The sequence below is a fragment of the Lolium perenne genome, chromosome 4 (genome assembly GCF_019359855.2).
Source record: "Lolium perenne isolate Kyuss_39 chromosome 4, Kyuss_2.0, whole genome shotgun sequence".
Lineage (NCBI taxonomy): Eukaryota > Viridiplantae > Streptophyta > Magnoliopsida > Poales > Poaceae > Lolium > Lolium perenne.
Window position 1 is genome coordinate 205,080,186 of NC_067247.2, and position 20,506 is coordinate 205,100,691.

The window sequence follows — 20,506 nt, forward strand, 5'->3', positions numbered from 1 at the left end:
ATAACGGAATTCTACATCTGCGGGGCATGCTTATCATAGTACCATCGGACGAAAATCATGCCACTATGTACAGAGGCATAAGATCTACAATGCCACACCGTTCCAGCGCCCCCTGCCAACTTGATCTCGTGAACCTACAATTTGCGTCTAGCCTATTTTAGCTACTCCTTGAGCCCTTACTTAATAGGCTAGGTTATAGAATTCGACTGCAACACATAACCTTCCGAGTAATTACAAGTCCAACTATAGCACTACTTGTCTTTTTTATGGAGATCACATGTGAAAAACACATTTTGATGGTACATGTTTATGTGCTTGTATTTTTTCAGCATATTCAGAGGCATATATATATATATATATATATATGATTTTTTTAAAAAGAAAGCAAGATCACTAGAGCCCGGAAGGTAAAGTGGGTTTCTTCTAAAAATAAAAATATTCATCAAGATTTTATATAGAAATCTACCATTAACAAAGAATAATCTCGCAAAGCCGAATTGATATGAAAATAAGGATGGTAGTTTCTGTAACGAAGACTACACAATTCGTCTTTTTTTTATCTCACATGTTTGCGTTTGCTCGTCTTGTGTCACATGTAATTCATGTGTGTTTTAGCCTACCAGTCCATCAGACATAATGAATATATTCAAAAATTGGTTGAACGACTTCGATAAACAACTCAAGCCTTGGGGTAGGACATAGTTACTCAGAATGATTCTTCGATCTCCAAATCAAATTTTGTGCAGCGTACTTGTTGTTATACCCAGATTTCCAGGCACTCTGATAGCCAATTTTATGTCAAAAAAGATTCAAAGTATCATAATATGTATTTCCTTTTCCTTTCTTGTCATCATCTAGTAAACACTGTTCAGGTAGAAGAACAGGGCGGCAAGTGCAATGATCCCGACCGCGATACCAATAGGCAAAGCTTTCCTGCAGGGAGCAAAATATTTTTTGCGAAGTTCACCACCAATCGATCAGAACACTGAATTAACGCGTGTGAACGAATAAATCAACTTAATTGACTCATGTTGATCTTCTTGTAGAGTTAGTTACTTACCCGACACTTTCGTCCTTCTTCAGCTGCCCCTTCCTCGCCTTCCTGGCATCGGTGGCGTTAGCGTTCTTGGCCACCGGTTGTTCATAAGGCCTGAATCTTCTCTTGGGAGCGGCACAGACTGCGTCAGCAATTGAGATCAATAGTTGGAATTTTGAAATGAATGTCATCTTCTTATGGCACTTCTAAATAACCAGAGGCACCCATATGAGCATAAAGTTTGTTTCTCTAATGAATTGAGATAACCAAGATCAAAAGAAATTGCTCTAAATCCTTTTTCTGCTCCAAAATATGGTTGTGTGCATCAGCTAATGCATTCCATTTCGAGAAAAAAAAAGCATCAGCTAATACATCTAGAGGCCCCCTTTTCGAAGAAAAAAAACAAGCACACCGACAGAGAAAAAATGAAGAAATTTCGATGTTGAACCTAAGAGCTCGTTTGGCATCCTTCAATTCATTTGGAAGAAATAAAATAAAAAACATTGACGATATCATTTAACTCATCCAGTACCAAAAGGAATTAAGGTTATGCATGGAATGAAATCCATGGAATTCTCGGTTGAATTCTTTTATGCTGTGTTTGGATGCATAGAAAGTCAGCATGGAATTGAATTGGACTAAGATTCCAAATCCGAGATGGAAATGAATTGACTTCTAATTCAATTCTATTGTTTGGATGTGTTTGGAATTTGCTGTTGGAATCAAAGGTGTAACTAATTCCAAATCCTGTTTGGATGTGCAAACTATGGAATTTGATCTTTTGTTGAATTTGGACATTTTCAACATCATAAAACATTTTGATGTTGACTTTTCTCCACAGCACCTGGATCTGGAAATTAACTGTCGGCAAGTGGAGCTGCTGGCGAGGGGAACTGCTGGCGTGAGGAGCGGCGGTTAGGGGAGATGCCGGCGAGGGGAGCTGCGGCTAGGGGAACTGCTGGTGAGGGCTGCCGGCTAGCGCGCGGGCCGGCGCATCAAAGATGAAGGGCCGAATCAGCTGCCGGCGAGGGGAGCTGCGGCGAGGGCTGCCGGCGAGCGCGGGGGCCGGCGCATCAAAGATGTGGGGCCGAATCGGCTGCCGGTGAGGGGAACTGAGGCGAGGGGAGCTGAGGCGAGGGGAACTGCCGGCGAGGGCTGCCGGCGAGCGCGCGGGCCTGCCCATCGAGGAGCAGTTGGGCGCACGGCCGGAGCAGGGCCCTCCCCTGCGCATCGAGGAGCCGGCCGGGGTGCGACGGGCTCGCGGGAGATGCGGCCGAACGATGGGCGCGTAGGGGAGGAATAGCACCGGCGGTGGGAGCTACCGGAGCAGGGACATGCGGCAGCGGGGGCACGCGCATGAGGGAGCGGGGAGAGAGACGAGAGGGAGGTGGGGAGGGAGACGGGAGGAGGTGCGGGCTGTTTCCGAGGGTCAGAGCTCGGAAAGTTTTCCAATCTGTTTGCTCACAAGGTGGGATGGCTCGGAATTTAGTTGGCTTTCCACAGATGAATTCAGAGCGCAAACCAAACGCGAGAATTTGCAGAATCAACCGAAATTCCAATTCCATGCCTAGTTTCTATGCATCCAAACACAGCATTAACAATTTCGTGGCACCTTATCAAATTGATTAGTGGAATCACAAATGAATTCTCTGGTTGATTCTAGCCATAAATTACGGGAGCCAAACGAATTCTATGTGGCATGTTAACGATGTGTATAGTGCCGAATGTTGAATGAGGTTATTTCTGATAGTACTTAGTTATTACTGGAGTATGTACACCGTGTTGAGTATCATATTGTATTAGGTATAGGTCCCGTGTTTTGTCAGTAATTGTACATGTGTCCTTCTATATATACATGAGCAGCCGGCCCTATTGGTGCTGTGCAATCTCCAATACTTCTCTACATGGTATCAGAGGCCCTCCGGCCCTCCGGCCCTGACCTAGCCGCTGCCCCCCTTCCCCTTGGGCGCCGCCAGCCCCTTCCCTCCCTAGCCCTAGCCGCCGCCCCTCCTTGGGCGCCGCCAGCTCCACCCCACCCCTAGCCCTAGCCGCCGCCCTCCCCACCCCGGGCGCCGCCGCCCTCCACCCCAACCCTAGCCCTAGCCGCTTCCGCCTCCCACCACCACCGTTTCCGCCATGGCCGGTTTCTCCTCCTCCGGCTCCGACCCCTTCAACTCCTCCCACTCCGGTAGCAGCAACCCCTTCGTCGGCCCCTCCATCGCCGTCATCCGCGACATCCCCATCGCCGACGCTCTCCACCACCGCTGCCAACTTCTTCCCGTGGAAGACGTACTTCGGGTTGCTCTTCCGCGAGTATGATCTGCTCGATCTCTGGCACGCCCGCCTCGGCCATCCTAGCTCCGCCACTCTGCGTCAAATAATGCAAGGCTTCTCCTTTACTTGTAATAAAACGGATGCCCGATCTTGTGAAGCATGTCGTCTAGGCAAACATGTTCGCCTCCCGTTTAGTTCCTCCTCCACAGTCGCGTCTTTTCCGTTTCAACTCATTCATAGTGATGTTTGGACCTCACCTGTTCCGAGTAATTCTGGTTATAATTATTATCTAGCGATTCTTGATGATTACTCGCATTTTGTATGGACTTGTCCCCTTCGTCGTAAATCCGATGTTGCCGCCACCCTCACCGCCTTCTTCGCCTTCGTTTCCACTCAGTTTGGTCGCCCCATCCACGCCTTACAAACCGACAACGGCAAAGAGTTCGACAACATCATCATTCGCTCACTTCTCGCCGCCCATGGCGCCGTCTTCCGCCTCACGTGTACATACACCTCTCCACAGAACGGTCGTGCCGAACGGATGCTTCGTACCCTCAACGACTGCGTCCGCACCCTTTTGTTCCATGCATACATGCCCCCACGATTCTCGCCGGATGCTCTTGCCACATCGACTCTCCTCGTCAACATCCGCCCGTGTCGTGTGCGTTGGTCATACACGCCGCATCACCTACTCTACGGTGCGCCGCCCGCCTATGATGACCTTCGCATCTTCGGCTGCCGGTGTTATCCTAACACTGCTGCCACCGCCGCGCATAAGCTTGCGCCGCGCTCTCTCCCTTGTGTGTTTCTCGGCTATCCCGCCAACACCAAGGGCTACCGCTGTTACGACCCAGTCTCCCATCGTGTCCTCACCTCTCGGCATGTGTACTTTGACGAGTTGGTTTTTCCGTTTCAGCAGGGACTTTTGGTGACACCTCCGACGACGCCACCGGCGCCCGCTGGCCCTCTTGTGACCGCGCGCCGACGACTGATCGCGGCGGCCCCCTCTGCGCCGGCCCTGCCTGGTCCCTCGGCGTCTCCGTCGCCGCGCGGCGCCCGTCGCCTCCGGCGCCCCATCGCCCGCGGTGTCTCCTTCGGCCGCCTCTTCATCGGCCACCTCGCCGCCCGTAGCTGCGCCGCCTGAGCCCATGCTCACCCGCGCACGTGCGGGCGTGTGGCGGCCGTCTACACGCTACCCCGCCGACCGGATGCGTACGCATGGCGTCCCCGTCCGCCGCGTACGCATGCGGGCCAGCGGCAACGAGTGTCTGCCGCATGATGGCGGAGTACCTCCCGGCCGCCCACCGGTCACCGGGCGGTCCAACCGGCCCACGGCCGGCTTGGCCGACCCGGCACCCCGATCGAACCGGCCATGCCACCGGCCGGCCGGTCAAAACCGGCCCTCGGACCGGTGCCAACCGGAGTGGTGTCCGGGGCCTCCGCCCCCTTGCACGGTCGGCCGCCCGGTCAAACCGGACCACCGGCCGGCCCACCCGGCGACCAGGCCGGTCCAGCCAGCCCCTCGACCGGCCCGGCACCTGCTGATGCGTCCACCTCCGCCCTATCACCGGTGCCCACCTCGGCTCGCGCCGCCTTGCGCGACCCGCACTGGCGCGCCGCCATGCAGGAGGAGTACGATGCGCTGCAGCGTAACCGGACCTGGGAGCTGGTTCCCCGGCCCCCTCGCGCCAACGTCATCACCGGCAAATGGGTCTTCAAGCACAAGCTTGGCTCCGATGGTACACTCGAGCGCTACAAGGCGCTGGGTCGTGCGCGGTTTTCGGCAACGCGCCGGTGTCGACTTCACGGATACGTTCGCCCCGGTTGTCAAACCGGGCATGATCCGTACGGTGTTGCACCTTTCCGCCTCTCGTGCGTGCCCGGTGCATCAGATGGACGTCTCCAACGCCTTCCTTCATGGTCATCTGTCGAAGCAGGAGTACTGCCAGCAGCCCATTGGCTTCGTCGATGCCGAGCGCCCTGATGACGTGTGTTTGCTCTCTCGGTCCTTGTATGGGTGACGGGCGCCCGCGCACAGTACGGCGCATCGCCGGCTTCCTGCATCAGCTTGGTTTCCGCTCCACGTGTTCCGATGCGTCGCTGTTCGTCTACCGGACCGGCAACGACATGGCCTACCTGCTGCTCTACGTCGACGACATCATCTTGACGGCCTCCACCGCTGGTCTTCTTCGACAGCTCACCGACAGTCTTCGCGCTGAGTTCGCGTAGAAGGATCTCGGACCGCTCCACTACTTCCTCGGCATCGAGGTTGTCCGGCGTGCGGACGGGATCTTCCTTCATCAGCGGAAGTATGCCCACGAGCTCCTCGAGCGTGCAGGGATGCTTAACTGCAACCCTGCCCCGACTCCTGTCGACACGAAGGCCAAGCTCTCAGCCAGTGATGGGTCGCTGGCCTCCGATGCGCCGTTCTACCGCACCATCGTCGGTACCCTCCAGTACATGACGTTGACACGTCCGGAGCTCCAGTACGCTGTGCAGCAGGTGTGCTTGCGTATGCATGCCCCTCGGGATGCTCATTGGGCCGCGGTGAAGCGGATTCTCCGCTACGTTTGTGGAACCATGGGCTATGGCTTGTCGCTGCATGCTTCGCCCTCGACGTCGACCGACCTCGTTGCCTACTCGGACGCGGACTGGGCGGGCTGCCCGGACACGCGACGCTCCACCAGCGGATACTGCGTCTACCTCGGCTCGTCGCTCGTTTCTTGGTCCTCCAAGTGGCAGCCCAACGTGTCTCGCTCCAGTGCTGAGGCCGAGTACCGCGCCGTGGCTAACGCTGTGGCTGAGTGCATATGGCTTCGTCAGCTTCTGTCCGAGCTCTCTTGTCTCGTTGACAAGGCTACGGTGGTCTTCTGCGACAACGTCTCGGCTGTCTACCTCTCCGCCAACCCCGTTCATCATCGGCGCACCAAGCACATCGAGTTGGCCATCCACTTTGTTCATGAGCAAGTTGCCCTCGGTCGCGTTCAAGTTCTTCACGTACCGACGTCTCAGCAGTTTACCGATATCATGACGAAGGGATTGCCATCCACGACTTTTCCTGAGTTTCGCTCCAGTCTATGTGTCGATGCTGACCCTTCAACTGCGGGGGGTGTTGAGTATCATATTGTACTAGGTATAGGTCTCCGTGTTTTGTCAGGGTTATACCTGTAATTATACATGTGTCCTCCTATATATACATGAGCAGCCGACCCTATTGGTGTTGTGCAATCTCCAATACTTCTCTACACACGGGATTAGCGGGCAAATTCTGCTACCAAACAATATTACTGTTGTGCAACACTTAAGGGTGTAAACGGATACGACAATTTTCGCACCAAATTCGTTTCCGAATCTGTTTTGGAGAATCCATATCCGATTTGAAGGAATTCAATAGATAAGGATATCTGACTCAGAATTTGAAACCGGATAGGATATGGTATGCCAAATAACACCCGGCTATTCGTACCTCAGAATTATTTAGAATTATCCGATGATTTTTCTTTGAATAATCCGATTTTCATTGGGAATATGAAAACTAATATAATATATTTAGTAGTTAGTGAGTTGCCAAGTTCGTTTGTTAAATAGTAGCTCACTTACATAGTCACTCTATCAAATACGGAGCCCGAACTTGCTAGGATACGTGCGTCGGTATTATTCCACCCCTTGTGTTTGCGTTATTACATCCATATGAAACTACTTTGTTAATATGGTTATGTTATGTTTATTCATTTTATGGTGTTACATTATTTATTTTATTTTATGAGTGTTTTGTTAAACCCGTTCTATCATTTTTTTTTGGTTGTTAGTTTGCTGACCTATTTATGCGCGTGGATATCAGATTTATTTTGTTTTCGCTCTGACTAAGCTCGGTTTACGCTCTAAATCAGAAGTATTATATATCCGTATTTGAATCTGCAACCGATTGTTATCCGATCGGTTCAGATCCGTAGAGATATAGGAAATGGTAACGTAGAATATCCCCCATGCGATTACATCTCTAGCCACAATACACACGCTAACACTAGGCTTGTTGCGTTGATTACAGCACCATTGGTGTTCGGCAACGTCTGGAACAACTTAGACAACAACCTAGGTATGTCTATGACCGGCAAACTGAAACTGTATCATGGAAAGGCGCACGTACCGTATATGAACATGTCAGCGACCTAAACAAGGACTAGGTAGGCTAATTATTCTCACCAGGGCAGTAGTAGTCATCGGACAGCTTCTCAAACGGTGTCCTGTCCTTGTATATGTACCTGCAACATTCGCAAAATGAAGGGCACACGCGATAACATATGACGGGATCATATATATATATATATCAGAATTCAGGAGTCGCGAGTTCACTTAAGCATAACGAGATTCACACGCGCGCAGGCGGCTGGCTTACCCGCAGTCCCGGCAGATGTAGGCCTGCTTCGACGCGACGCCGCCAAACCGCATCGTGATCCGTGCCGCCTCCCAGAACGTAGCCCTGGTCGGCGCCGGCATCCGCACCGACAGTGGCAGTGCGCAGAACACCGACCGGAGAGCGGGTCTGCCCGCCGGTGCGCGCAGCAGCGACTGTGCCTGCAGCTGCACTGCCATTGCTGCAAATCTTTCTTAGGCTAATTCTTCCTTGGGCCTGGCTCGTGGAAGCAAGAGCTCAGCGCACGATCGATAAGCCGAGAACCAACAGAGAGCGGTAAAGTACGCGCAAGCGAGCACTGCAGGAGGGTTGGAGACGGAGACGGAAGATAATCAAGGGGATAAGAGTAGATGGTTGGCGCTTGAGAGTGTTGCTCTATTCCACGAGTGGGATGAAGTGGCTAAGAGCATCTCCACCGGCATCCCCGATAGCGGTTCCGATAGCGATTTGGGAGTCGGAAGCGAAAATAGGCTCGCACCAGCGCGCCCAAACGACGCCGATCAATTTTCGAGCCCGCAACCCCGTGCCGGCCCCTTCGCCAAGAGCGCGAATCGGGTGCGCCGGCGCCTTGCGAGGATGAAAATTTTATGCGTGGCCGTCGCCTGTCAGTGACGTTGGGGCGCCGCGCGGGATATTTTAGCGCCACGACGCCTGGCCGGAAACTCTCCCGCCACGGTGCCGCGCGGGAAAGTCTCCTGCCACTACACCGTGTGGGATGTTTCCCACCTCGCCGACGGTCTATATTATCCCTCCTCCCCCGCCATTGTTGCAAAAACCCTAGAAAAAAGCACAATGTGAGATTCGTGGGACGAGGCGGCGCTAGAGGCGGCCGTAGAAGTGTTGGAGGTGGACCCGCAGCTCGCAGAGTACGAGGCGTGGGAGGAGGCGGCGCTAGCGGCGACCGTAGATGCCTACGACGCGGGCGGGCGAGCGGCAGCGCCAAGAGGCGGAGCAGCGGGAGCGGAGGGAGCGGGGAGGCGCGGCGGGAGGCGGAGCGGCAGCGCCAGGAGGCGGAGCGGTGGCAGCGGGAGGAGGAGAACCGGCTAGCGCTCGAGGAGGCGGAGCTGCTGGAGTTCTAGGAGGCGCGGCGGCGGCGAGAGGCGCTGAGCCAGCGCCGGTTGGAGGTGCGACGGCAGAAGGGGTGGGAGGAGCTTGCGCTGCGGCGGTTGCAGCGGGAGGAGACGCAACGTCAGGATGAAGTCTACGAGGCTCGTCGTTTGGCGAAGATGCAGCTCCGGCTACAGAGGCAGGAGTTGGATCACCGTCGGGGGCGAGAGGAGCTGGAGCAGCAGCTGCGTCAGGAGGTGGTGGTCGCGGATAGAGCCGTCTACTTGACGTTCGTGGCGGAGAGAGCAGCGAGAGGTCAACAATGGAGGAGCAGGGGAGAGAGCATGGGAGAGAGCTCCGGTCGATCGTCCACCTCCACAGAGCTGGGTGGCCAGTAGGTAGTAGGCCAGAGATAAGCAAGTTTCAAATGTCATCCGGGGTCGAGGAGTGAATAATGTTTTACTTGAATTTGCCCGAAAATATTATTCATTCCTCGATCCTGAATGACATTAAAATGAAACTCTAAGTATAAATATGTAGTTTGTGTAAAAAAACTTCTATCGAAGCCGTCTGTTTGGGAGCACCAATTGAAAATTACTCCCCCAAATAGAGAATGCAGTGCCGATATCCTCTAAATGGAGGTGCCAATACTTCTGTGTGCCGGCGCCTATTTAGAGACTGCTAGTGGAGATGGTGTAAACCTAGCGAAGGAACGGGAGCAGTCTGGAAGCTGCGTGGCCGTCATGTCGTCCGTTCACTCGCTATCCCTTTCCATTGGACGCGCACGAGTTCCACTCGGCGGCCTCTATGGACTCTTCTGTCCGAAAAATGCATTTGGAGCCCGAGCTCACTAGAGCCTTTATTTTAAAAAATTCTGAAAATCTATACGATATTCTATATCTACACCTGTCGTGCTTTGCACCAAAAAACAATTCTGAACCCGAACTCATATGCTCCTGACTGAATAAAAAAAATCAGAAATTAGTAAATAAATTCAAATAAATCTGAAATTTCTGTACAATGAACATGGACAAGTGTTCTAAGTGTACACCAAAAATTTCCAAGAAAAGATATATGTAGTATTCTGTGTAAAAAGACAAAATATGGTGTTGGAACATCTAGATTTATTGCTTATATCACTTCGATTTACTTTTTTTTTGTGCACAAACCACTATATATGTCTTTTATATTTTTGGTGTGCAATCAGAACACTTGATTTTAGATCAACAGTGAGCGCTCCCCAGCTCTATTTTCATTGAAAATGACACATACCATCGTACCAAGGTTTTTAAACGAAGATCCACAACCGAAAAGGAAAAGTAAAGCTGAACAGAAAGTTCTGCGATCCTTATGGACTACCAGACATGATCATCCCACCTGATGATAGCCAAGAGAGACATACCAGCAAACTCAAAACTGAAGAGCATCTAAACACAAGCTTTGATGTTCCAAATGGGTATTGCAAAACCGGATAGGAGCAGCTGCCTCCGTGGCGTCTATGGCGATATGCCGGAGAATGGCGTGATGCCATCTTCCTCCCCAATCCTTCTCTCCCAGTCTCCTTGATCCGTTTACCCTTCTTTCCTCAATCCTCTTTGTCTGCTTAATCCTCGTTTTCACCTAGTCAACCCCGCCCCTGTAATCCCCAGATCCTTTTTTTCCCAAATCTGTTTGCCCTTCTCAGTCTTCAGCTTCCGGTCCTCAATAATCTCCTCTTTCCCTTCCAAATCTAGTCCAATCATCTCCAACCAAGGTCTCCTTCCATCACATCCAACACTAGCTCTCCAACCCTCATCTTTCTAGAGGCGAAATCTGGCTGGTCTGTAAGCAATTGGGGACTCTGTTGGATTCAGGAAAGCTTCCAGACCCACCCAGGGGCGTTGGTGGGGCGTGAGGGAGGTGAAAGGCGTCGGTGGCAACAAGAAGTGGAGATCAGTGAGTACTGGGTGAAGCTGGCGGCACATCGGCATCAGGCATCGACGGGGAAGGAGACAGGGATGCCATGAAGGCCATAGGAGGGAATTGCCAAGGCAAAGGCAGGGCCCTTGGCAGTGCAAAAATGTGCTACCTTGCCAAGCTCGTGTTCTCCACAAAGGCTCAGATCATATTCGTCTCCGAAATGAAATCTTCAAAGGTAAACTCCTCTGATTTAATTCAGCGCTTTGATATGGATGACGGTGTTATGGTGCCTTCTCGGGGACGTTTCGGAGGCCTCTGGCTTATGTGAAATGCCAACCTCCAAGTCACTATCAAAGTAGCAAATTTCCATGTTATTCTAGCGTCGGTTGTTAATATAGCCTCTCGCCAGGAGTTTGGGTTAGTTTGCATCTATGGAGATCCTTATCATCGTCAGACTAATGTGCTATGGGATCAGATAGCCATTTTTGTCTATGATAAAACCTATGTTATTTATGGGTGACATGAATGAAATTATGTATGATATGGACAAGAACTCCCCTTATATTAATTCACATTGTTTGCATGCTTTCCGTAACCTTGTTAAAAATTGTGGTTTCTTTGACCTAGGTTTTAGTGGCCCGGCTTACACTTGGACAAACAAACGCTACTCTTCTAATCCTGTATATGAGTGCTTAGACCGTGGCCTTGTAAATCCAGAATGGTGTGCTATTTATCCAAACACAAATGTTTTTAACCTTCCTATCATCTTGAGTGACCATTCACCTATCCTTATATCCACTGATGGTACTTATAAAAAGCCTAGGCAAAAATTTAAGTTTGAAAATTGGTGGTTGATGGAAGATGACTTTCAAGATCATGCCAAAACTGTTTGGAATAATTCTGTCAATAGGCATTTTCTGCTAGGACTAACAATCTTGCAGGAGCCCTAAAGAGATGGTGCAGGAAGAAGAAGCCAATTCAACAAGAAATTAATCAACTAGATGAACAAATCAAGAATATTCAAATGAAGCCACCACAATTTCAGGATCATACACAGGAAGATGCGCTCATTCAAAGGTACGAATAGGGCATGACAAAGCTAACTGAATTCTACTCCCAGAGAGCAAAAAAACATTGGGCCCGAGATGGAGACAGGAACACAACTTACTTCGACCAGGAGGTTCTAAAACGAAGAAGACGGAATACAATTGTATCCATCAAAGATGAGCATAATATCATGCATTTTAATCCTGATGAGCCAATACATTTGTTAACTACTTCCGATTTATTTTCTCCTCCTCTAATGCTAATAATGGCAGACCATGCATAAATACTCGTATGCCACAACAACAGCAGAACTACACTTACTTCATCCCCGACAAGCAGGAAATTTGGCAAACCCTCAAAGACATGAAAAGAAGAGCTTCACCAGGACCGGATGGCTTCAACGTCGAATTCTACCTTGCTACTTGGTCATGGATTGGGGACGATGTTACAATGTTGGTTAGAAACTTCTATGAAACATGTATACTTCCTCCGCACATTAATGACACAAATATTGCTCTAATTCCTAAAAAGCTTGTGCCCGCTATACCTATAGATTATCGTCCTATCAGCCTTTGCAACGTCATTTACAAAATTATTTCCAAAACTCTTGCCAATAGACTCAAGCCTCACCTCCCAAATTATATACACCCATCCCAACAAGCTTTTATCGAGGGACGGAGGATCAAAAATAATATTATCGTTGCTCAAGAGATCACCCAATCTTTTGCTCTCAAGTCTTGGAATCAGCCTGCTTTTATGTTAAAAATTGATTTAGCTAAAGCTTTCGATCGACTTGAGTGGAACTTTATCACCGGGGCTCTTGCACGCAAAGTTTTGCATGGCCATTTCATAAACCTCATCCATGCATGCATTTCGTCGCCTTCCTTCTTTGTCATTGTCAATGGCCAATCTTTCGCTCGCTTTAGTAGCAACAAAGGGATAAGACAAGGATATCCCCTCTCTCCGTATTTGTTTGTTCTAGCCATCAATGAACTTTCGCTTGCTTGGACCAAACTGCCCTCCTATTCATTCCCTCATGTTTGTCGACGATCTACTAGTCCGCGGACAAGCTACTTTGCAGGAAGCTATTCGGATGAATGATATTTATTCACCACTTGTGCTGCACTTCCGGCCAAACTCCAAATTGGGCGAAATCGGCTATCATGTTTAGCTCCCACGTTCAACCTAGTGTGATTGTTGGTATCAAAAACATCTTCCCGGTGCCAGACATTGACATTAACTCTATCCATTTGGATCACCCTCTCATCCTGCCCTCTAAGGATAGGTCTTCAGCCTACAATTTCATCTTGGACAAGTTTAAATCAAAACTTAGCACGTGCAAGGCGGGTAAGCTTTCCCATGCAGCAAGATTAACTCTTATAAAATATGTTTTTGCTTCCATCCCAGTCTACTATATGTCTAATATTTTGTTCACGAAAAAATTTCTTTCCAAACTCACGGCTATCATAAGAACATTTTGGTGGACTGGTGTGAGAGAAGAGCCCTCAGCGAAAACTCTCTGTCTCAGAGCGTGGAAATACATTTGCACTCCAATATAAGATGGAGGATTAGGCATCACAAACATACAAGCCACAAACCAAAGCCTCGTCCTCTCAACAGCCTGGAGAATTTCCCAAGATCCAGACAGCCAACTCTACAAGATTCTTAAATCTAAGTATTTCCATGACACCTCCATTTGGAGAGCCAAACCAAATGTACCCAAGTCAGCCTTTTGGGCTGCCATTATCAAAATCATGCCTCTTATGACTAGACACTCCTTTTATCAACTTACACATGGAAATATTTCTGTTTGGAGCACTCCTTGGTGCCTGGAGTGGGTTCACATCTATGATCATCTTATCATCCAGCAAAGCGGCTTCAGATACCCTTCAGTTGTGGAAGATATGTGGCTACCCCATCAAAAGAAATGGGACTTAATCTGATCCAAACGATCTTTGATCAACATATGGTCGCCATTATTATTAACACTCCCATAATCCCATCTGATGAACCTGATATTCTCTGTTGGGACCTTGAACCATCAGGTAAATGACCTCCAAAAGTGCATATTATATTAGTCTGCAGACATTGCAGGAACAAGGAGAGCCAGTTCCTCGACAAGTCTCCACAAGGACAAAAACATACTGAAACAGGTATGGAAGTGCAAAACAATGCCTCCGAGGGTCCAGACCTTCGCATGGTGTATCGTGTGTCATGTCATTCCAACAGGAGCTCGGGCAGGTAGGTACAGTAAGCACATATCCAAATTTTGCTGCAGGTGCCAGGCTGAAGAGGATAACATCCATATGTTATTCTCCTGCCCTTTTGCTCGAGCTGCATGGTTTGCAGAACCATGGTGCATTCGATCTGAGTCCCTTATGATGCGGGCTAAACCCGAGGGTGTGCCCAATCTTCACGGTTTGACCCGGGTGAGTGTGATTGCGGAGGGGGATTCGCGGGGAAGTGGATGAACGCGAAGAACACGATACAAACACACGCACACAACACAATCGGTTTGTTCTCGTTGGCCCGAACCACCAACTCGATAGAAGTTGCAAGGAAAAGACCTTTCGGTAGAAGTCCCGCAAAAAGATCGACGAATCGAAAATCCTATATATCTAGAAGGGTGAAAAGACCAAAATCAATAGAAGTGCAAGCAAAAGACCCAAAGGTAGAAGTGCAAGCAAAAGATCAAGATTGGTAGAAGTCACCAAAGAGATACAATAGGATTCGATAAGGAGCCCGGGTGGTACAATAGAAATTAATCTAAGGTGGGGGTTTCCCAAATCAACTAAGGGATAATAGAGGTATAAGCCAATTCATCTAAACATCATCTCTCCCTCATGAAGGTGGGGGTAGGTTCCTATTTATAGGTAAGGGGGCAAAGGGGTAAGTTACAAGCCAAGTGGGGCTGAGATCTGGCTGAGGTTCGATGGGGCGGATGTTCCGGCTCCTGGGGGCGGAAGTTCCGGTCGGGCGGAAGTTCCGGCCATCAGGGGCGGAAGTTTCGGCCGCAGCTCTTCAGCATGAGCATCTTCAATCTTGGATGGAATCTGGGCAGAAGTTCCGGCTGTGTCGGGCGGAAGTTCCGGTCTGGAGCGTCCAGCTCCTCTTTCTCCTTCTCTTCCATGCTTCCGTGACATCGGCCTTGCGTCCTCGGGTCTCCATGGCATCCTCTCTTCTCCCCGTACTTGTCGTTGGGTTCCAATCATCAAGATATGACGGGGTATGAAGTAGTATATCGTCCCAAATAGGCGATTCGAGGCACGCGTAAAGGAGAAGATTCACCTTAGCGTGCCGTCTTGGGGATGAAGCACATGATGCGGTGAAGACCGAAGGTCGCCCCGTATCATCTCCCCCCACTTGAAAAAGAGTCGTCCTCGACGATAAATCTTCATGAACGTGTAGAGGAGGTAGTGATGCAGCCCGACCTTCGGTCTTCACCGCATCATATGCTTCATCGCCAAGACAACACGCAAAGGTGAATCTTCTCCTTTATGCGTGCCTACAATCGCCTATGTGGAACGATATACTACTTCATACTCCGTCCTACCTTGATGATAGGAACTCGACGACAAGTACGGGGAGAAGAGAGGATGCCATGGAGACCCAAGGACGCAAGGCCGATGTCACGGAAGCATGGAAGAGAAGGAGAAAGAGGAGCTGGACGCTCCAGGCCGGAACTTCCGCCTCTGATGGCCGGAACTTCCGCCCGACCGGAACTTCTGCCCCGGATGGCCGGAACTTCCGCCCAACCGGAACTTCCGCCCAAGTTCCGCCCTTGTTCCGGAAATGCGCCAAAACGCCCCTGGATGTTACTGCAAGGAAATTGGCCATTTCCGGAACTAGGCCGGAAGTTGGCCGGAACTTCCGGCCCGACCGGAACTTCCGGCCTCCAGGACCGGAACTTCCGCCCAGATGCTTCGAAGATGCTGTCTAAAAGGAATCCAGCCGGAACTTCCGCCCAGGACGACCGGAACTTCCGCCCGACCGAAACTTCCGCCCCTCAGGACCGGAACTTCCGCCCATACGCGTTTCAGCACCCAAACAGGCAGATTCAGCTTGTAACTTATCCCTTCGCCCACCTACTATAAATAGCCTAGTTGGCTCAGATCTGAGATTAGACTTGATGTGAAATTAAACCTGAGCTTAGCTCACCCTTGTGGGAACCCTACCTAGATCTTTGATCTTGTACCCACCCGGGCTCCTTATCGACTCGTGAAGATCTCTTTGGTGACTTCTACCGATTTGTTGGTCTTTTGCTTGCACTTCTACCTATTTGGTCTTTTGCTTGCACTTCTATCAACCTTCTGGTCTTTTCACCCTTCTAGATCTCTCGAGCTTCGATTTGTCGATCTCTTTGCGGGACTTCTACCGGAAGGTCTTTTCTCGCAACCTCTATCGAGTTGGTGGTTCGGGCCAACGAGGGAAAACCGATTTGTGTGCGTGTGTGTGTTGTATCCCCACGATTCCCCTACGTGTTCCTCGTGTTTATCGCGTTCATCCACCTACCCCACGAATTCCACCCAAATCCGTGAAGATCGGGCACATCCTTGGGCTTAGCCCTTATCATATGGTATCAGCAGCTCTTTAGTTGCCACGGATTTGACCCCCACAACACCCAATTCCACCAATTTCGCCCAAAAAAAAATTCCAAAATTTTTTCCCAAAAAATAGCCCCAAATTGGCCTTGGATCGATCTCGCGATTTGTTGAGTTGTTTGTGGTTTTGCTCCAATAGAAACTTGTCTTTGGTGTATTTCTGCAATTCCCCCACCTTCCCACATCTTTTAGTGCCAAATTTTCCTCGAATTCGAAGGATTTCGGCCCGGATTTCCGCCCAAATCGACGAACAGCCTGCAGATCTGATTGCGACCGGAAGTTCTGCCCGGGACCGGAAGTACCGCCCCTCAGGACCGGAAGTTCCGGCTGGCCGAATTTTTCACAGCTACCTTCGTTTTTCGTTTTGGCACTAACCCCCTTGTGTTTGGACTTCGGTTTGAGTGCCATTTCAGCTACCACAAAGCTTCCGCAACATCGACAACAACGAAGGCACCCCGAGGATCCAAGCGGTTCATTTGACACCTCCACCATAGCAAGTTCAAGATCGTCGGCCACCATCATCAAGTGGTATAACTTGCTCCTAACTTGTAGCCCTAGCCTCTTTTGCGTACCTTTCCTATCGAGAGTGGCTTTCTAGTGTTGCGAAGCATTGCGCAAGCGTCCCGACCGTGAGGGTGTGCGTGTGTTGAGCAAAGCTACGAAGCAAGCTCGTGTGAAAAGATAAGCAAAAGAAGTGTGACATACTTACATAGATAGTAGTATCCTTGCATAGTGAGAAAAAGAAATAAAAATACAAAAAGAAAAAGAAAAAGTGTGTGAGTGACACCTATACACAAAAGAGTCCAAAGCTTTTAAGCAAAAGAGAGAAAAGAGAAGAGAGGCGTCTTGCGCAAATCTTGTTGCTTCTCAATTTTGCAACCAAGCCAGGGTCTCTCTTGCGTTAGCGTGACACCGAGCTAGTAGTCTTCGTTAGGACCATTTTGTTCTTGCTCATTTTCCAAGTCGCGCTAACCCCATTTTGTCCCACGCGTGTGTTCCTCCTTGTGTATGCCTTTTGTGATCACCGCCTTTGACTTGTGACTTTTGGATCTTACCCACTTTTGACAATAGACTTTTCGTTTGGTTCTTCCATTTGGCTTTCCACATCCATACCTAACACCATATAGAGTTTTTGGTTTTGTGTGTGTGCATACATATCGGTTGCCCTCCGTTTTGAAACACCTTTTCGATTTTGGTTTGCAAGTTTTGACACTTTTGGTAGTTTTCTTTCCACCATATATACACCAATACTATAGACTAACATGGATAGTAAGAATGAACCTACGGAGGACGACAAGGAGTACGATGAGGGTAATAGCTCCGCAAGCACCGCGGATATGGAGGACCATGGGGAGCCCGACACCAACTATGGCTCCGCAAGCATTGGCGACGTCCACGACATCGAGCATCTCTACACCGACCATGACTCGCCAAGCATGGAAAACATAACAGAGCACCACACCGAGCACTACCTCGACCACGACTACGACCACGACGACATGGTTGAGCACTACCTTGACCACGACTACGACCACGATGACATGGTTGAGCACTACCTCGACTACGACTACGACACCATGATGGAGCGCCGCACCGAGCACTACCTCGAGCATGACATCGACACCATGGTGGAACCTAGCTTCGACTCCACCTTGAACAAGACCGGTGCCTACAAGTTCCCCATCTTGGCCAATGGAACTACATATGAAGATAGAGGACCTCCAAGATGGCGCAACCATGAGAGTGCTTATGCACATGATCATCTACACCGAGCTCATCCTAGGGAACATCAAGAGAACCACCACCATGATCGCCATCGACACTCTCCTCCGAGCTCAAGAAGGCGCCACAAGCAAAGTACCAAGCCTCATGAACCATCATCTAGGCATGCCGAGGATCGTCATCAACACACGTCGCCGCATGATCATCGTCGACCATCACCACCTCATGACCACCATCGACATGCATCACCACATGATCGTCACCTACACATGTCGCCTCATGATCGTCGTCGACCATCACCACCTCATGACCACCATCGACATGCATCACCACATGATCGTCACCAACACACGTCGCCTCATGATCGCCGTCGACCATCACCACCTCATGACCACCATCGTCATGCATCACCACATGACCATCGCCGACACAAGTCACCTCATGTTCACCATCGACCAACACCTACCAAGGATCTTCGACGACACCCCCAAGACATGGTGATGATGCAAGAAGACGAGAACCTCGACATGAAGCGGCCAAGGCTACAAAGAACAACAACACCAACCATATGGTGTCCACAAAGCCTAGCGCCACCACCAAAATGGCATCTCCAAGACCGCCTACACATGAGAAGATATCCAATGGTGCGAGACAAGATACTACATCAACAAGGAAGATGGCGCCAAGTGCAAAGAAAGAGGAACCACATCTTATGGTGCTTCCCTCTCCTACCGCCACCACCACAATGAAATCTCCAAGACCACCTACACATGAGAAGATCTCCAATGGTGCAAGACATGGCGCTACACCAACAAGCATGATGGTGCCAAGTGCAAAGAAAGAGGGACCACATATCATGGTGCTTCCCCCTCCTACCGCCACCACCACAATGGCGCCTACAAGAAGCCCAAGCCCCAAGATGAAGACCATGGAGTCTACACTTCAAGATGAAGGACGATCTACCCATCTTTATGCCAACATGACAATGCGTTGTCCACCAAGATCAAGTAGCTCCAAATGCTTTCGTTGCAAACAAGACGGTCATCTTTGGGAATGCCCCAATCTCCATTGTGATGTGTGCACATCCAACAAGCACATGACATGGGAGTGCAACACACCACAAGCCCACAAGCTCTACTTCGCCCAATTGGATGCCGAAATCACCAACAAGACACTTCAAGATACCATTGTCTTCAAAGAATGGTGCAAGGAAATGGCCAAGAGGACGACTATGAAGTCCACACTTCAAGATGAAGCACGAGAAGGCCAAGTCAAGGGTGTCGTTGATTCGAGCCTAGCTCTCAACAACACCATAGCGCCATCAAATGGTGTCAACATGGGAGGCGATGGAGTTGAGACGGTTGAGCATGGGATTCTCCCTTCAACCAAGGAGGCGAATGGAGTTGAGAATGGTGAGAATGGGATGATCCCTTCACCAATGGAGGCACATGGAGATGAGAAAATCGAGCCTACTCCAATATGCTTGAATGAGGAGATGGTACCAATCCCATGTGAGAATGAGAGCCACTTAGCCCACTTGAGTAAGAGTGATAGTGAGTTGAGTGACTCCCACCCCATAAGTTGCTCGGACATCGATGACGTCATTGCCATGGAGATGATGATGAGGACATCCCATCTCTTGATACAACCGCTGTACCTACAGCCACACAAATACAAGGACCAATCACTCGAGCTCGTGCCAAACAACTTAACTATCAGGTACTTTCGTTTCTTGGAACTATTCCTCACATACATGAGAATATGATGCTGCCTAAATCAGATATGTTTGTTACTCTTAGGAATGATGGACCAAGCATGGATGAGGAGGACAAGCATTGGAGCATGATCACGCATGGAGGAGATGGCAGCAAGCGTTTGAGGATTGAAGATGACGCCGCAAGTGGAGATTTCAGAACTTTGAAGCCATTATAATGGAGCAACGATGATTGGACGAATTCTACAAGTTTCCCCATCATAAAATTCGTCCAAGAGTTATTATTGGTGCTGCGTCACCTTATTTAATGGGCCAGGCCCATGTATTTTCGGATTAGGTATTTTAGGGGATTTTAAGAGGCCATATAAGTGGAGGAAGGCCCATTTAGGGGTGTTTTTGGCCAACCCTAGCTGGTTGGACGAAAATCCCTTGACTTCCCCCATATATATCCCTCCGTAGCCGTCATTAGAACTTGGATTTTGATTAGATTAAAAGTTAGCCAATTGCTGCAACTTCGTGTACTTCTTTTGAGGCCAACGCCCAGAACAAGACCGACTATTCGGAATCCCACCATTATCAATCAAGTTTTCATCTCTATTCGCAATATTCTGATTGCATCTTTAGTTCTTACTTGTTCTCGATTTCAGGTAGGAATTAAGACCCTTGCTGGTCAGGCTGATCGTGCTCCCGCAAGATCAGTAACTCCCGGAGATTGTCCTAGCGATTGCATTGGCGCACGAGCTTTGCACGTG

General features: G+C 49.7%; 1 protein-coding gene across 1 annotated transcript; it reads right to left on the reverse strand.

Annotated features, from left to right (window-relative positions):
• Positions 1 to 627: 627 nt before the first annotated feature.
• On the reverse strand, positions 628 to 8,098 carry LOC127295105 (uncharacterized). The gene is made up of 4 exons (XM_051325012.2): positions 7,707 to 8,098; positions 7,514 to 7,572; positions 1,061 to 1,178; positions 628 to 933 (listed from the first exon to the last, which is right to left on the reverse strand). Exons 1-4 carry the CDS (start codon positions 7,901 to 7,903, stop codon positions 855 to 857), a joined length of 453 nt encoding a protein of 150 aa, XP_051180972.1. The 5' UTR covers positions 7,904 to 8,098; the 3' UTR covers positions 628 to 854.
• Positions 8,099 to 20,506: the final 12,408 nt, after the last annotated feature.